Genomic DNA, 18,153 nt, shown 5'->3' with positions numbered 1-18,153 from the left:
AGTTGACAGCGGGCTGAAAAGGTCTCTGAATCTCAGAGGATTCTCCATCCCTGCTACTTCATTTATTATAAAATGAATTAACATGCAGACCATATATAAATCAATCGCACACTAAATTTATTGTTCTGTGTGCAGCTGCTGAGAAGATGCTATGTGCCAGAATTTACCAGTCCATTTAGGCCAAGTGCATATGAAGCAAATGCCTTGTGTGCATGATCATCAGATATGATTATCAACATATGGGTTGACCTTTTATTCCTACTGGAAAATGCCCTCCCTGGTAGAAATGTTGCAACATGTGGAGAACCCCTACGCATACACAGCTCTTCAGGGAAAGCATCTTATGTATTGTGGGGTGCATGATATCACTCCAGGAACCCACTGCTAAGAGTTCCCCCCTTTTTTCTTGCAGTATTTTACATTTGAATTCCATGAGCCAAGAGATGTTTTATTCCACAGACTCATAGAGATTTCTGTAAGTATATTAGCCACTATTGCTCACCCTTGTGACAAGAGGGCCAAAATAAGCCAATTGCACAGCAACATCAAAATGTACCCTTCCTCTGTGAAATGTGTCTTAATTTCAAATACTATGGTTTAAATTCATCATTTTTGCCATTTCCCATATCCTTTTGAATTGCTCATCCATTTTTGTGGCAATGATCAGATTCTGCTCACCTTTTTACTGCTGTATGTCATTCAATACTGAGGCAGTGGTTTGTATTACTGCACAGGTCTTTCATTCCAAGAAGATCGCATTCCTAGGTACGCTCATTGGGATATTCAAGATTGATCTAGAGACTGTTTACAGCCAGCCAGGTACAGTATTTGGAAGCTGCTCTTGCTAAGCATTGCATCTTGATTCCCTTTCTTATCACTTTGCATTGTTTGCTTTGGGTCTGTGACATGGGCTCCCTCTGCATGTGAGTTGGATCTGACGTCCCTTCGCCTCTTTCAAACCTTTTCTTTCATGATCACTGTCAAGTAACAAACGAGAAAATTTAAAAATAGGTTTCCTCCAGTGCTCATGATCTCAATTCTTTCAACAAGCCTTTTAGTCAAGAATTTGAGCTGGGAAAATTTAGTCCCATCTGGCCAATTTCTTCAGGGGCAATTTGAGTCCTATTCTCAGGGATGCCCCCAAATATGTTGTGGCCTGCTGTGGAGCCCTGACCAGTCAAGGTACATACCCAAGGCTGATCAAGTCATTTTGGTACCTGAGGCAGAAAATCTCACAAGTATTTCTGCCCCTCCCTGGAAGTAAAAATACAATAGGAATATGTTTAATAACTAATAATTTGCTGCCCTTTCATGACACCCAAAATTAGCTTTCTGAGGCAGCTGTCACACACTATCTAAAGGTTGGGCTTGCCAAGTGAAATGCCTGGGTTGACATTCCTACCGTGCCATGGAAATCCTTTAGTAAATGTTCATATTCACTGTGACCATAACTTGTCCTACTGTCAATCTGCAGAGCTCTGATGGTTTCAGGGTTGCAAGACTGATTTATGCTTGCTAAATATTTGTCGTTTGACTGCATAATGGTACTGCAGCTCTATTGGCTACTCTCTCGCTCCATTTTAAGGACAGTGCTGTGCTCTAGGGCTTCGTTCAATTTCTAGGGCAGTGGTTTTTTGTCATGTGAATTAAACCCATAGAAGGTGAACTAGACATTCTCTCTTTATGTCTTTAGACCACAGATTCTACCAGAAGTGGGCTGTGATTAATGACCCAAAGGACACCAGAGCAGGAGTTAAAGGCTTTGTGAAATGTAACATTTCTGTCCTTGCACGGGGGGACGTCATGAGTTCTGTTCCCACTGCTTCCAGTAGTCAAAATGAAGACATTGAAAAGTAAGTGTGTGGTATGGAGATATGTGGCATGCAGAGCAACAGCAAGGCTGGGCCTCAGTACCAAAACCCAGGGCCCTGCACCCCAGGGCCCCCCAAATGACCATTCAGAGAGCAGCAGGTGATGGGGGCAGTAACATGCAGGCCTTGCCCTCATCTAAATTTTGTATACTTTTTATTGTTCGCTGTTTTTTACTTTTGTAAACCGGCCAGAGAACTTCAGCTATGGGGCGGTATATAAATTTAATAAATAAATAAAATATATGACTTCGATAATGCTGCGCCCGGCAGCATGAGCCAGGGCGCAGCCACTTTACTCTCCTTCCCAGTGTCTACATGGGAAGGAGCACAGTTGAGGGTTTCTAGGTGCCGCATCCATGCCCGCCTGCCCGAGTGCTCAGGAGGCTGGTCCGGGGGCGCCTGGGAGCATCCGTGCTGGTTGGTGGGGATTTTAATGGAAAAATGGGGCTGACCTGGGTTTTTTTTTGGGGGGGGGGGTTAGCTGTAAATCCCTCCCTGGCGGGATTTCCAACGCCCCCTTTAAATTTTATTTATTTTTCCTTCACAAGGCTCCACAGAGGCGCGGAGCCTTGTTCCAATCTAAAAAAGTCGGGTTAAATCCCCGACATATTTAGTGCGGAGCAGGATTGATTCGGAGTGGCAGCTGCATCATGTAGATCATGTGCTGCCATTCTGAAGTGATCCAGGAGCAAAGCGCCCGTGTGGGCAAGCCCCTGGATCAGAGTAATTTCTCCACTATGTACTTCTTGCTAGTTGTGCCTTGTTAGTTCAAGATCAGAGAACTGATGGAATGAGCCATTGTACTGATACATTCACATCTTTTTCTGTGCCTCATGTCTTTCAGTTTTGGTTGAACTTGGTTTGCTTAGAGATGTGCTCACTATTTAGTACTCAAATATCTTCCTTTTAGGAACCTGCTGCTACCTAAAAGAGTTCCAGCAGAGAGGCCTTGGGCCAAATTCTGCATCAAAATTTACAAAGCAGACGGTTTGCCCAGCATGAGTGCAGGAATCTTGGGTGGCTTTTCTAAGATTGTGGGTGAGAAGAAAGTCTTCATTGATCCATACGTCCAAATTGCTTTTTCTGGACAGCAGGTAAGCTTAAGTCTGGGCATCTGAATTCTGTGAGATCACACAACAGTCCGATTTATCTATTAAACATGAAAAATTGCTTTTCTAATGTATCAGGAAAAAGAAAGCGCATGTACTGACAGCATATACCAAGAGGCATCTAGTGGGAAGCAGGATGCTGAATGAGATAGGCATGGCCAGATCAGCAGGCTCTTTTTATGTTCTTAGGTTACATCTTGTGCTATTGAGTTCAACTCTGCATTGCGAAAAGTCCTTACTTTTGTCTGTCCGGAGCCAATTTCAAATCAACTTCATTGGGTGATACAAATGTTGGTATTATGAAAGAGGGTGAATTCATAATTTTATAAACTTTGATAATTTCCCCCCTCCCAGATTCTATTTTCTAAATCATAAAGCCCCAATCTAGTGGCAGTGACAGCAGCAGTTTAGCATAAAGAATTCTGTTAGCATGAATACTAACCTGTAAAGACCTTCTCATTAAGGTGAGGAAGAATATGATGAATCCAGAGCGCTGTAACCACAATAAACATTAGAATCCAACAAATATGCAGATGAGATAGTGACTGGATTCACACGGCATGACAACCCATCATGGGTAACCAGTTGTGGTGGGTTGTCATATTGTCCGAACTCAGAGCATTTTCTGCATGGTGGCTTATTTTTTGGTAATTTATAATCATTTTTCTTGTCAATGCCTTTGTCTGTTATCTATGCCACTTGGCAGCTTCCTTTGACAGCTGAGATATATAAGGAAATTGACCAGGCAAAACTCCACTTATCAGACAGCCATAAGTGTGCACTTCCGCACTTGTGAAAGAACAACAACAATAATAATAACCTCAATTGCGCGTTTTTGAGCAACCCCCCCCCCAAAAAACCCAGGAACAAAATAGGGTAGCGATCAGAGTGGAGAAGGGAAGACAAGATGCATTTTGTCACAAGGTCTCCTAGGACATGTGCCAGAGCCAGCTGGAGAACTGAGGGGTAAGGAGGGAAAGAAAAGCCCACGGCTGACATGCGTATTGTGGGTTGTTTCATGAACAACCTGCCCACTGTGGTGTATTCACAGGGTGATTTAGTGTGACGTGTGAATCTGGCCATTTGGTACAGTTCCTACCCTTGGTTTTAAACTGAAATCTTTGCATAATATTCATTTCTTTTTCTGGTTTAGGGAGAAACATCAGTTGAAAGTGGCACCACAGAACCAGTATGGAATGAACAGATCAGCTTCATTGAGATGTTTCCTCCTCTTGTCAGAAAAATGAAAGTCCAAATGTTGGATGATGCAAACATTGGAGATGTTGCGCTTGCTACACACTTCATTGATCTGCAACAAATATCTGACCCCGGAAGAAATGGTGAGTCCCTCAGAGCTCTGTTGGTACTGATGGGCACCCACTCTGATGGTTACATCCACAGCCAGTCATGTTAATTTCTATGTAGTTGCAACATGCCAACATCTGTATATCTTTGAGGGTCATGAAGGACCTTTTTGCCCTTCTCCATGTGGAAGGGGGAGGGGGATATAAAAGTGGAATTCCTAACTGGATTCCAGTAAATTCAGGAATGTGTCTTTTCCCACAGGCTTTAATCCCACCTTTGGCCCAACTTGGTTGAATTTATACGGGTCACCCCAGAATTCGGCCTTGCGGGATGTACATAAAGATCTCAATGAAGGCCTGGGTGAAGGCATATTCTATCGTGGGCGCCTACTCATGGCCATTAGTGTGGAGATTTTCACTGCCACTCAAGCAGCAGAGAAAAAGCCTGTGGAAGTTCTCAAAGGTGCCCTAAGCAAGCTCAAGCTAAAGAAGAAGAGTAAAAAGGCCAAGGAGAAATCCAAAACCTCTGTCAAAGAGCATCAGCAAAGCCAAGCTGAGATGGGCATCCCTGAAGAGGCTGAGCAGCCAAGTGAGGTGACTGTGGAGGTAGAGGAAGTCCATCCTCTCCCAGAGGTGAGTCTCATCTTTAGATAGATATGATATCAGAAAGGTTGGAAAGAGTTAGAGCACCTTGCTGTAGGAGGGCACCAGGTTTAGGAAGGCTGATCTAGCAGATAACGTTTCCCTCTTTCCATCAGATGCTGGAAAGGCAGGGCGACATCTTCCTTAGATTCTGTGAAGGGAATAGAAGAGTTGGATACATCTGTGCTTTAGCAAAAGCCATCCAACACTTTGCAGTATTTAGAGTGTTTGTTTCTAGTAGAAATACTAAGCAGGTGGAGATTATGGTTATAACCCAGCAAGGTATACAGACTTATTCCAAAGAGTTCTGCTCTGTGGCATCACTGTGAAAAGAACATATGAAATTAATAAATCACCATGCTCATGTGGTAGTTCCTTCCCTTGCTGGCCTGGCTGCAGATCTAATAGCATGGCATGAAAGCCATAAATGCAATAGACTGTTGATCTAACACTCTGAGGAAGCCATTTCAAACTATAGGGTCAGTTTGTAGGTACGAGAAAACTATTTTACACAAACAATGTCTTATTTGGATCAGTTCCCTTTGAACTATTTGTAGTGGCTTTCCCCAGCAGAGATGTGGTATGAGCAGAGAGTGAAGGTCATGGAGAACATGACTAACTTTTATACTAAGGGGCAAGCTGCAGGTTAAGGTGCTTACAAATAGAGGACTCCAAGCACTACCAAGCAAAAGGCATTGGTTTGGATTGCATGAAATGCTAACCCATGGTTTGTTGCCCTACCCAGGGTTTATCTGACATATGATCAAGCAAACTATGGTTTGTTTTCTTATTCCATGGGTTGTTTGTTTCCCTCCACTTTCTCCTGCTCCCTCCCTGAATGCCTTCTGACTTTGTGGCACTGTAGCTATAAAGAGGTTGGGCAATACTAGAGTGACCAGATACAAAAGAGAGCAGGGCTCCTGCAGCTTTAACTGTTGTGATGAAGAGGGAATTTTACCAGGTGCTGCATGCATATAAATGTCACCTGCTGAAATTCCCTCCTTTCCATATGGTCACCCTAATTTAACCCATTGTGGATTATTGTGTTGTGTGGCGGTCACCGTGGGTTATTTTGTCTGGCTGCAGAGCTGTGCAACAGCAGTCAGAACAACTGCTGCTCTGCTTTTCACTTGCTCACTGATTAGGAACATATTAAAAGGACCAATCCAGCAGTGTAGAAGAGGCAGGCTATGAGGTTTGGTCCCAATCCTGCAAGCCCCTGTGGTTTTCTAGGCATCTCTCTCTGTTTGGTGCACTCAGGAGTTCTGCTCCTCTGGAGTAAATGCACAGGGATATGACAGTGGTGAGAGGCTGTGTGTGGAGTTTGGTCCCAATCCTGCAGCCCCCAAGGTTTTTTAGCCAGTTTCCCCTTTTGGGGGCACTCAGGATTTTCCCTCCTTGGTTAGTTATTGTGCAGGGGTTTGATGGTGGATCAGGTGCCTCCTAATTGAGAGAATCTGTGTATGAAGTTTTGTCCCAATCCTGCAAGCGTCCAGCACTTCAGAGATAAAACAGCGCCACTGCTTGGGCAGGAGAACTGCAGTTTATTAGCTCACTTGAGTAGTGTGGGATCATGGGCTATTTTTTTTTTAAAAAAATAAGCTACTGTGAGTAGTTTGTTAACCCATTGTGGGCTATCATGATGTCCGAACATGTCCACTGTGTGGATGACACATCCCCAGCTGAGCCACTGGCTAGAGCACTCCCAGCTTAGTCGGGACAGCTTTGCTGCACGCAAGCTTCTTCCAGTGGGAAGGTTCAGCAGAAAATACCATTTGCACTTGGATTTATTTCTGAATTAGTATTCTGAATTATGATTTGCAGGAGAAATGACTGGACAATCCTGGCCTTACTGAACCCTTTTCCTTTTTCTTCAGAATGCCCTGGGAGTGAAAGAAGAATTCCTTCTCTTTGCCTCCTTCTTTGAGGTGACAATGATGGACCCATCAATAGGTACCAAACCTGTGAAGTTTGAGATCTCCATAGGTATGCATGGCGTGATATTTAAGTTCACTTTAACTTAAAACAGTTTCTTCTGAATAGGCTTCTCTTTTCCCTCTTTTCTATCACACATCCTACTTTCTCATCCTCTCTTACACCTTCATCTAAATATTTATCCCTTTGTGACTGCCTCATATGCTATTCCTCCTCTCCCCTTATCATGCATTCTCAAGTTGCAGCTGCACAGCATAGCATATGTTATATCCCTGTTGCCCCCCACCATCACTGCTGCTCTTCAAGCAGCTGGAAAAGTGAAAGCTCCTTAAATGTCCATGCAGGTGTTTTAGAAAAAGGGAACTTGCTGCATGGATCCAAACCACAGATTGTATTGGAGCATGAAGATTGTGAGGACAAGTTGTTAATACTCCAAAGATGTTTGAGTGGCAGGTTTAGGATGATCAAAGAAAAGGTTTCATAGAGCTATAAATATCAAATGACCACAATAACAAAGGAACATGTTTATCTTTAAGGGAATTATGGTAAAGCCAAAGAGGTTGCAACCAAGGCTTCCAAGAAAGATGAGAAGGGAGAAAAGAGTGAAGAGAAGCAGCCTTTGCTGGAACCAAGTTCAGATGATGAGCTGGATATTGAAGTCACACCACCAAGTACCCCTTTGCTTGATAAGTCTATGATTGTGAACCAAAGACCTGAACCCACCGAATATGATGGGTAATTACTCTTCTTTCCACTTGTATCATCATATTTTCATTCAGTCATTAATTCATTAATTCATTCATATCACTAATTAGAAGCATAGATTTAGAAGGAAACCAAAGGTCATCTAGTATAGCACCATGTCCTAAAGAATCCCAACAAATGCCTGTCCAAGTTATAAATATAGGGCAGTATCTAATACAACACTACCAATAATGTAAATTATGTTGTGCTAGCATAAACAGCCTCTGGTGCAGTGGTTCCCAAAGTGGGCGGTACTGCCCCCTTGGGGGAGGTGGGATTGCATAGGGGGGCGTTAAGAGGCAAAGGGGCGGCAGGGGGGTGCTCGAGGTGGGTTTTTCCGTACCAGGGGTTTTGGTTACAGAAGGAAATTTTTGATCGCTATCCTGCACTATGGAGAGTGGTTCAGAAGCTCCTGGTTGCATTTCCAACATCATATTTGGTGGAATGTGGTTTTAGTGTGGTCTGCCTACTTCTCTCCAAGCAAAGAAATCGACTCCAGATCACTAAACGTGGTGATTTAAGACTCATGTGAAGCGACTTTAAACCAGACATTGGGAAACTGGTATCCCTTCATCACATTAAGAATTTGCAGAATAGTGAGGTCCTCTACCCTAGTTACTAAATGGGATATCTAACATTCTTGCTAAATGACTATCAGACTTTGACAAGATGATATCACTGGATCAAGTTCACCAATTATGTTTAATTGAATAAACTAAAAAAATGTAATTGGATTTTGAAGAAATATTCAATTAGTTGCTACATTTTGAATTTTATTGTTATTATCTTCCTTAGTGGGTCATTGAAAACCGCTATTCTGAATAATGATTTTTATAGTGTAGGGTAGGGGGCGTGGGGCATGAGTTTGTTGAACCAAGGGGGCGGTCACCTGAAAATGTTTGGGAACCACTGCTCTAGTGCAATGCCGATAGTGCTTGCTGGTGCCTGGAAAAGCTGTTACACCAGCAAGTGCTATTGGTGTTGCGCCGAAGGCTGTTTGTGCTAGCGCAACCTAAACACATAGGCTAACTTCAATAAATCTTTTCCCATACAAATAATATTTTTTAAGATTATCTTAGGTTCTGCCCCTGCCTTCGGCTTGTTTTCTCACTCCCGCAAAATACATACATACATTTTCAGCTCAATCCTATTCATGTCTCCTTGGAAGTAAGTCCCATTGTGTTCAATATGACTTACTCCCAGGTAAGCATACATAGTTTTGCAGCCTTAGAATCCCTTTGAGCATATTCTGAGCCTAGGAATTTGTTCTCAGTGCCCAGAGCTGAACTGAGCTCAAGGCTCCTTTACCCAAATGTCCACTCCTGGTTGCCCCAAATTTTCTTTATTTTAGCAGCATATTTTAGGTGGGAAAATAACTTGTTGCAGTGTAGGCTGGTGTCTCCAATTTTGGTGGGGCTGTGATTCCATTCTGGGTTTTAGTCCGAACTAACAAAAACTCTAAAGGTGCTGAACCTGTTCTGGGGATAGGGTTCAACACTTTTAGAGTTCTGGCTGGTTCTGACTAAAACCCAGAATGGAATTTACAGCCCCACCAAGATCGGAGCCACCAGCCTCCACTGACGTTGCTGTTTAATCAGAAACCCTTGGGAATGAATCCACTCTAAATCATGCAGAGATCTACCAGTAGATCCCAGTCTAACATCTGCCCACTCGGACTGATATTGTGCCAGTCAGTATAAACCTGGCATGCAGACTGATGTTAGCCGTTAGTACAAGCTGTAAACCTTCTCTGCCTGCTGCTCTTAGCTCTTACAGCTGCCTGCCCATGCTGCATGAGAAGCCCTGTGTGTATATTTGGAGCTACTGGGAAGACTATACTTGGAGGCTCTGTAATTCCAACTGGATTGTCAAAATAGCAGAGCGTTTGGTAAAGTATTGCTCTGCCTGTGAAGATTCTGCCAAGCCCTGCTGTTTTTTCTCACCCATGCTTTGCCTGGAACATGCATAATTATTTGGGCAGAGCACAAGCGTGATTGGGATTAGGAAACTCTTCTTGATTTCTTCACACAATGCCATCCTTATGGCTTAATCATTTAGGCTAATCATTTAGGTGGAGGGGACATAAATATTATTTACACATCTTTGGAGCTCCTTCCTCTGGAATGTACGTTTTGCCCCATCAACAGCAATTCTTAAACAGACTTTTTTGGGTTCTGTTTTGTTTCTGTTTTTATTAAACTCTGTGGATTTTAGGCTAGTTTGGTATTTTAGCTACGGCTGTTGTGAACTGTTATAGTTCTTGATTTATTTTAATTGTATTTTAACTAGATGTGCTTGAGAAATTTAGCCTTTCTGAATTCTGATCAGTGGTGCAGTGTGCAGGCACTCATCATGACATTCCCCATAGTCACCCCACCCCCAAAAGTGAGTCCAACGTTGCAGGCAGCTGTGTTGATCCATATCAACAAACCAGTTCTAGAAGTTTTCATCTCACTAAGGCACAGGTCTTTTATAAAACTATTGACCTTGTTCAGATGACACTCTAAGCCATGGTGATTAAGCATTTTGAGCTAAACATTGCAGCTTAGCGTATCACATGAACCATTCCTAACCATGGTGGCTACATAACCATGGTTTAAACACGCTCACTAATCATTTTCTGCAAAAGGGTTAGCGGCCTAACCACGGCTTAGCGTGTCATCTGAACAGGCCCAGTGGATCTTAATTGCCTGTCCTTGAAGACCGAGTCACCCCCAAAGACTTTACAGCACAACAAGGAACAGTATATTATTGCTGGGAAAATTCATCCCGCCCCCGCCCGCGACTACTGTCAGGATTGCAGCTAAGCTCAGAGGCAATAGGGGAATTATCAAAGGGGTGGCAGATGTCATCAGCATGGCTGCTAATAAAAAAGGGATGGTACTGCGTCCTTCAGATTTAGCACATTTTAAAAATCTGTATTTTAGGATAAAATCTGTTTAGAAATGTGTATTTTTGAAATAAATACATTTCGAAATGCATATTTTGAGAGAACATAATTCAGGAATATGTATTTACACACATATTCATAAACTGATTTTCCTGTAGATTTTTAAAATGTTGCACATTAATGCAGAAATGGGACTGAACAGATTTATAAATGTACACATGTGAAATTGACACAGAGAGGAAATAGACCTAGCCATCCGTCCCTGCTTTTAAGTGTATATTACAGTCTAACCAACCTTGTGACCTCCAGATGTTTTGAAACACATCTCCCAGCATTTCTCACCAATGGTCATGCTGGCTGGGGCTGATGGGAGTTGAAATCTAAAACATCTTTTGGGTACGGAATTGGGGAAGGCTAGTATACAGTATTATGTAATTATTTTTGTAAGCTGCTTTATAAGTTTTTGCTCTGAAATGCAACACATAAAAATAAACAAATTAGTAAATAAATAAGTGCTGCAAGAGCACAGCAGAAGTTGCTTCTGATCTCAACATTGCATTTGTTGCAACAGGAACATGGACTGGAAGATGTAGAGAAGCTCTTGAGGAGACCAAAGTCAAAAGCAGATGAGAGGCTTCGACAGGTTCTGGAGGAGTTTGTAGCTGGATGTAGGTTAGTGCATCCCAGCTTTCTTTTAATTCAACCATATGAATGCCTCACAGTTCCCCTTTAGTCCCTTCGGCCTCAGCCACACACATTGGCAACAGACATGAATACGGCATGGCCAAAGGCTTGAAAAAGATTATCCCTGCATCCAAATCCAGATGTTGTGACTGACTCAGACCCACTTATAGTTAACAAGTTCTGAAAACAGGGGTGAGAGTTCCCTGTAAACAAACAGTGATGTCATGTGAAACTTTGTGAATGTGCTGAGTGAAGGCTTGAACAGCCTTCTCCAACCTGGTGGAAAGCATGCCCAGAGACTGAAAACTGGAAGTTGCAGCCCAACACATCTGAAGGGCACCAGTTTGGGGCAACCTGCACTAGAATATATTAATGTCAAGTTACACCTGTCTCTGGGCATGCTTTCCAGACAATGATGCATGCGTAGCTAGCATAGGAATGTATGTATAATACATCACCTTTGAATACTATTTATGGAAAATGAGACAAGTGCTGGTTTCCTAAAGGGAAAGATTTGTCTCCCAGTGACCATGGGTTCTTTCGGATCAGAAAGCTCTATCAAGGCTTCCCAGGCAGACTCTGCAACAAAATACTAGAGAGATTTTGTTAGAAATAAATGCCAGTCTAATCCTTAAGTTATAACTGCTTCCTGTTTGAAAAAAATAAGTGGTGTTGCAGTAAAGAGAAAAAAAGAGTGAAATAGCAAAAGGAAAATATGAAATATGAGAGAAATCGAAAGAGGTATTATTCACCTCTGAACTTTGAGGGGATCTTTCTAGATCTCCATGTCTGGAGCTAGATCCTGGCCCCATAAAATAAAAAAATTGTCTATGCTGGAAGATGCTTTCTTGATTTTCAAAAGGAAAAAAAAGATTGATTTTAAGTTTTTCTGGATTTTACAAAATATTTTGGAAACAAATAAATACACTGGGTGGAGTGGATGAATGCATGGTAAGAGGTAGGCTAAGATGTCTCACAATAGTATTAAACAGAAGCAAGGAGAACAATTGCTGGACATATGCCTTGAGAAAATTGGACCAGCTGTCCATATAAATATATTTTTGGCACTCTGTACAATATACTGAAAGTTCAGAGTGGGGAAGGGAATGCAGAACACTGATCCACTGTTGGGCAGAAGAAGGGGAATGACTTCCCTCCAATATTGAAGCACAAGACACTTGACTGCTCCCTGAGTTGGTATGATCCATGCCAGTTCCTTTCTTGTTGATGTGATAGAAGATACATTTTTGTAAGATGACGAGGCCTTGACGTCTGCCCATCTTTTCAGCTTGTGTGATACATGGCTGTTGTCAAGAGCTCAGAACTCACATCCTCTTGAATTGCAGGCAGTATTCTCTGAATGCGGATAAAAAGCCAATGACCCGTCCAAACAACCTTGATCGATGCCGGATGAAATCTCTTCCACAAAATATTGTGAGTCGTGTGATCAGGTTGTGTCCTGTGTGTGTTATGGTTCTAGACAGATGGGATGTTTGGCTCTGCTCTTGAGGAGCAAGAGGGAATTAGAATGCTCAGTGAGACAGCAAACCTCCATAAAGCTGTATGTAAATGTGGAACCCCAATGTACTGTCAGGTTCAATGGTGTTCTGAGTTTCCTGGGTCTATATGCCAATGCCTATGACTTTGCAAGGTCATTTGTCAGCTGGACCAAGATGACCAGTTGACATCCCATTCATGTATTGATGAACCTCCCATGGGGAAACCTTTCTCGCACTTAATTATTACTTGCAGCTGTTGAAAAGGATGTCCCAAGGGAGAACTAATACATCACAATACATCAGGTGGTCAGGCAATGGGACAATGGTTGCTAGCATCACACTTGAAAACATAGTCATATGTCTCTCTACCCATAAAAGTTCCTACCAGTGGAAGTGAGGAAGTACTGCCAAAGGAGCATGAACACTATAGTTTATATCCTCCATGCTTTATCCTCCCTCTCTCCGTATTTTGTCTCCTTTTTTTTTAATACTATTTTTATTGATTTTCAAGTAAGGACAAATACAATAAATACACAGAGTAAAAGAAAACACTCAACAACAATACAAATGTTCCCACAGCACCACTATAAAAAAGCATGGGTGTTCATACCTTCAATAAGCACTTAGTAAATATAGAAATCTTAAACAAATCTATACTTTGTGGTACAGAAAAAGATGCAGGTTAAGTTAGAACCTCTGACCAAAAGGATTCCTGAGTCATGTCTCCTTTAACCCTTGTTATGTGTGCATGGCCTCCCTCCCTCCCTTCTCCTCTCAGTTTGCCTTATTTCTTCTTGCTAGGGCTGGCCCTACCATTAGGCAGAGTGAGAAGGTTTCCTTAAGTGACTGATCCTTGTGGCAGGGAGAAGCAGAAGCAGCAGCAAGGTCCCTTTTAAGTTAGCTAGCTCATCACAGGTGTGGAGGAGGAGGATGTCTCACTGCCAGTGTTGAAGTAAGATTCAATTGTCAGACTGGTTGGATGCTGTACATGGAAAAAAAGAACTGCTTTGTCATTCACTTCAGGCAGTAAAAGGCCTTCGGCCAGCCCTGTTCCTTACTATATCCTGCCTTAGCTATTCCATCCCTCTTTTTCCCCCTTCCTATACTATTCTCCCCTTACTGTTTCAACTCCCAAGGTCAAATGTACTCTGAGCCAAACGTTCCCCAAATTATAGTCATTCTTCTCACTTCCGACAACAAAAATTCACATTGCTATAGAGGTCCATCAGCTGAGCGTTTTATCGCTACTGCCCACTAATGGATGTGTGTGTGTCCTTTAGGCGATGACGGCTGCCTCCCGCACGGCTCTTGCTCCTTCCACTCATTTTTCCATTGCAAAATAGACCCCTTTTAATCTGACTTCTTTTTTTTAAAAAAAATGGAATTGCTACAATCTCCTGCTGTGCGCAGGAAAAGTGGTGCAATAAAAATGGCCCCTGAATGAGCCACGTGGTCTTTGTTTATTTCCTCTTCCCCCTCTGGGCAGAAACAGAAAGTAATGAGGGACAAAAGCAGGATGGAGAAGTGACAGTAAGGAAACATGATTTTTCCCCTGTGTGATGACCCTCATAAACTACTAGGAACTGGAGCTTTTCTGCTATGGGACATTTGCAGAGAGGGAGGAGGCAAAGAGGGGATTTGCCTTGAGAAAAGCCAGTGGATGAGAAACTCTGGTCCCCTGTGAGCTTAAATACCTGAGCAAAAGATGTGTGTTTTTTGTTTGTGTTCAGATCCTATATGCAAAACAGGGGCTCCGGATAAGACGGCGACTGACTCGTGCCAACGTTAAGGAAAAAGTAAATGAGACAAAGATAATTTTGTCAAAGCTGCGCTTCCTGGCTAAAGAGGTATATGATGAAATTGTACAAGTGAGGGCACAACCAGGGTTGGGAACCCATATCATGAGATAGCAAGGCCAGGGCTGGGTAATTCAAGTAACTCAAAAGGAAACATTGCATGAAGTTTTGTTGCTCTAACATCATCTAGTAATTCCCTCTGTTTATGTTTTTTTTTAAAAAGTTTATAGTCCTTATGGTAGTGGAGAAAAATATGAAAGTGCATCATGAATTGCAGTTGTTGCTTTACAAATCAGAAGGTATCTGGATGGTGCATGAAATGATCAGGAGTTTGAAATAAGTACCCATTACTGTCCCATGAATCTCACCTTCCTTCCCTTCCATTATCTCAGTCCCTAGCAAAAAGCTCAATCCTTCCTCCCCACAGATATGCCAAAAATAATATTGGCACAATAAAAGTTTGTGCTACTTTCAACAAGTCAAAAATCATTTGATGTTGGTTTTCTGTCTAATTTCTTTCAGCCCCAATGTACTATCCCTGATGTCTTAATTTGGATGTTCAGCAACAACAAGCGGGTAGCATATGCAAGGGTCCCTGCCCAGAACATCCTTTACGCAGTGGTAGAAGAAGAGAAAGGCAAGGATTGTGCCAAGTTCCAGACTGTCTTTCTAAAGGTAGGTATTCCCTTTTGCTCATGACTATTTAAAGCTACGGGTGGGGCGAGGTGGATGGAATGTTAGCTGACATGTGGGAGAAAAGCAAAGAATTTCTTCCACGGTTTTTAGTACAGTTAACCATTCTTGGCCTCAATGTTGTGCAACTGAAAATACTATTTGGGACTTAAAGGTTCCAGGGTCACGCTCTGGGGAGATCTTTGCAAAGCTGGAAATCTATATGTGGCTTGGGATAACTAAATACGTGAAGAACAGCACTGCAGAGCTACCAGAGGAGTTCAAACCAATGTATGAGACAGCACAGCAGACTGCAAAGATCCCATCATACCTCCCGCCCAGTCGACTCAACAGGGATGGTAAGCTGATTGCTTTGTCCCGGTGTTCTGGGAGCCTTAGAAGTAAAAGGGATCATGACTTGAAACCAGTATAGACTGGAAAACTGCAATGTCTCTGGTTCTGTATATAAGTACATCTAAACCATTCCCTGATACATTTTTCATTCTCTCTGTCCTGCTAGTCCAGTATCAGACCTGGGATGGGCTCAGGGGAGACTTTCAGATGGAAAGTTCCTAGCACAGTGGCCAAACAGCTGTTGACCAGGGACCCACAAGCAGGACATGGTGCTACAGCACCCTCCCACCCATGTTCCTCAGCAACTGGTGTACATAGGCATACTGTCTCTGATACAGGAGGTAGCACATAGCCATCATGACTAGTAGTCATTGACAGCCTTCTCCTCCCGGAATTTGTCTAATCCCCATTTAAAGCCATCCAAATTGGTGGCCATCACCACATCTTGTGGCAGGGAATTCCATAGTTTAACTATGCACTGTATGAAGAAGTACAGCCGCCTCTGAAGGTTGGCAGGCCTACTATTTCCCTACACTGGGATTGATTGACCCAACCATATCCAACTCAGACACAGGATATAATTACTCACCCTAGCATAGGCAGAATGGAAGGAGACAAGGCCAGAGCAATACATCATGCAGAGACAGGGGTGGAGCTCTTTGGACAGGCACTTTAGGCTCACAAGAAACAGTTTTTCAAATGTGTTTATTTAACAGGGCAGTTTAGCACTTTCCTTGCAACTGTCTAGTGAGCACAGTCTGTAAAATTTATCGTCTGCTTTAATAGAATATGAAAGCTCCCCAAGAAGATAATTAAAAAAAGAAGATGATAAAGGAAATAAGGAGAAGAGCTGGCAAAAGTCAGAGATATCTATTCCCTTCACAAATAAAAGCTGTGCTGCAGCTATATAGCTGTGTTCAGCTGAGGTAGCTTTGCTTGGGCTACGTTTTTAAGGGTGGCTTCATTCTGCATGAACTCTCACCAGCCCTCTGGCATCAGAGAGCTTTGGCTATTGGGCGGTATAAAAATGTAATAAATAAATAAAAAATAAATAAATAAATAAATAAACTCGCTTACAAAGGGCTGGATGGCAGGGCAGGTCATTTGGCTCCCCACCCTGAAACTGTTCCCCACTTCTGGTTTATGCCATAATAAATTTGTTAGGCATTCAATATGCCACAAGACTCTGTCATTTTTGCCTCTACCTTTCTGGAATATGTTGAACGGAGGAGCTGGCCAGAATCAGTGTAGTCCAGTGGGCCAGAGTGTTGCTGACCTCACAGAGCCTGAAAAGATTGACTGGGTTATCTATCACATACGGGACTGTTTTCTTATTTATTCATTTATTACATTTCTATACCACCCAATAGCCAAAGCTCTCTTGGGAAGTTGATGTCTGTGTCTCATTTTTTCAGACTTCAGTTACTTTCAGCTGCGAGCTCATTTGTACCAAGCTCGGGGGATTCTCCCAGCGGATGAAAATGGCCTTTCTGACCCCTTTGCACGAGTGGTCTTTTCAACACAGTGCCAGACTACACAGGTAAGTTTATTTGTAGCAGAGTTGTGAGTAAGCACTTTTGATGCCCCAGTTGAATGTTGAGAGACAGTGCCCTTCCCAGCCTCATAAGCCCCACTGAATCCTGGGATGAGCTGCTCTTGTTTTAACTGTTTTAACTGCATCTATTGCTTTTAAATTATATATTGTTTTAACTTGGATTATGGTTTAATTTGTTTTTAACTGTATATTTATTGTTTTATACTGTATGTTTTTATCTGTACACCGCCCTGAGATCTTAGTGATATAGGGCAGGATATAAATATTTTAAATAAATAAATAAATATTTTCCTTTGACTTTAACCCCCACCAAAGTAGCCTTAGGTGACTGAGTTTAAGGCGGGAAAGTTTGCTGCTAAGGGGCTGCTTAGCTGTTTCCTCTGCAGTTTTTTCCCCACTCAAACTTACACACACACACACACACACACACACGTTTTTCCATATTTGGAAGGAAAACATACAGATACCCATATATTTTTCTGGGTGGTAGCAATCATTTGGGGAGTGATTTTTAGTGGTAAAATTGTGAAAAGGGAAAGGGCTAATCAGTCATCCCCCTTTGCTTAAAGTCACAACCTCCTGCTTTTGGTTTTGGAAAAAAAGGTGGAAGAAAGATGGACACATCTCTGCATTCCATATATCCAGTTTAGTCCTAAAGTAGCGGTTTCAAACAGCTGTGCTGGGTATCAACAACTTTGTTCTCTGTTAATTCAGATTTTAGAAGAGACACTCAGCCCAATGTGGAATGAATTACTTCTGTATGACCAGCTCATTATTGATGGAAAGAAAGAGGACTTGAAGACAGAGACTCCAATTGCTGTCATCAACATCTTTGACTACAATAAATTTGTAAGTTAGACAATACAAGCAGTTACCTGATTTGTGTGGCTATAATTTTCTCTTTGTGATGGGATAACTCGTCAGATGTCAGGAACTCAGAGTTCTATTATCCTAAGCAGTTTGGGAACCACCTGCAGATTGAAGGAGTTACATAGATGGCATAATGCCAGGCCTGGCGCCAGGTAATGCATGTTGGAGCAAAAACTCCCAGCTTCAGTTATAAGCTGATGGGATCTGAGGTAGCAGTGACAGACCAAG

At 42.4% G+C, this 18,153-nt stretch overlaps 1 protein-coding gene across 1 annotated transcript in view; it reads left to right on the top strand.

Annotated features, from left to right (window-relative positions):
• LOC134411013 (fer-1-like protein 4) overlaps positions 1 to 18,153 on the top strand; it is a 71,508-nt gene that overhangs the window by 15,773 nt on the left and 37,582 nt on the right. The window contains exons 10-25 of the mRNA XM_063144588.1: positions 413 to 475; positions 735 to 819; positions 1,694 to 1,853; positions 2,782 to 2,965; positions 4,134 to 4,320; positions 4,547 to 4,917; positions 6,804 to 6,912; positions 7,398 to 7,596; positions 9,373 to 9,493; positions 11,067 to 11,167; positions 12,526 to 12,613; positions 14,409 to 14,525; positions 14,997 to 15,149; positions 15,322 to 15,505; positions 16,916 to 17,040; positions 17,770 to 17,904. Of these exons, the coding sequence (XP_063000658.1) occupies positions 413 to 475; positions 735 to 819; positions 1,694 to 1,853; positions 2,782 to 2,965; positions 4,134 to 4,320; positions 4,547 to 4,917; positions 6,804 to 6,912; positions 7,398 to 7,596; positions 9,373 to 9,493; positions 11,067 to 11,167; positions 12,526 to 12,613; positions 14,409 to 14,525; positions 14,997 to 15,149; positions 15,322 to 15,505; positions 16,916 to 17,040; positions 17,770 to 17,904 (2,382 nt within the window). The remainder of the gene's footprint in view (positions 1 to 412; positions 476 to 734; positions 820 to 1,693; positions 1,854 to 2,781; positions 2,966 to 4,133; positions 4,321 to 4,546; positions 4,918 to 6,803; positions 6,913 to 7,397; positions 7,597 to 9,372; positions 9,494 to 11,066; positions 11,168 to 12,525; positions 12,614 to 14,408; positions 14,526 to 14,996; positions 15,150 to 15,321; positions 15,506 to 16,915; positions 17,041 to 17,769; positions 17,905 to 18,153) is intronic.

The sequence above is a fragment of the Elgaria multicarinata genome, chromosome 1, assembly GCF_023053635.1.
Source record: "Elgaria multicarinata webbii isolate HBS135686 ecotype San Diego chromosome 1, rElgMul1.1.pri, whole genome shotgun sequence".
Taxonomy (NCBI): domain Eukaryota; kingdom Metazoa; phylum Chordata; class Lepidosauria; order Squamata; family Anguidae; genus Elgaria; species Elgaria multicarinata.
The sequence above is the reverse complement of the archived record's forward strand: the minus strand, read 5'-3'. Positions and strand labels throughout refer to the sequence as shown.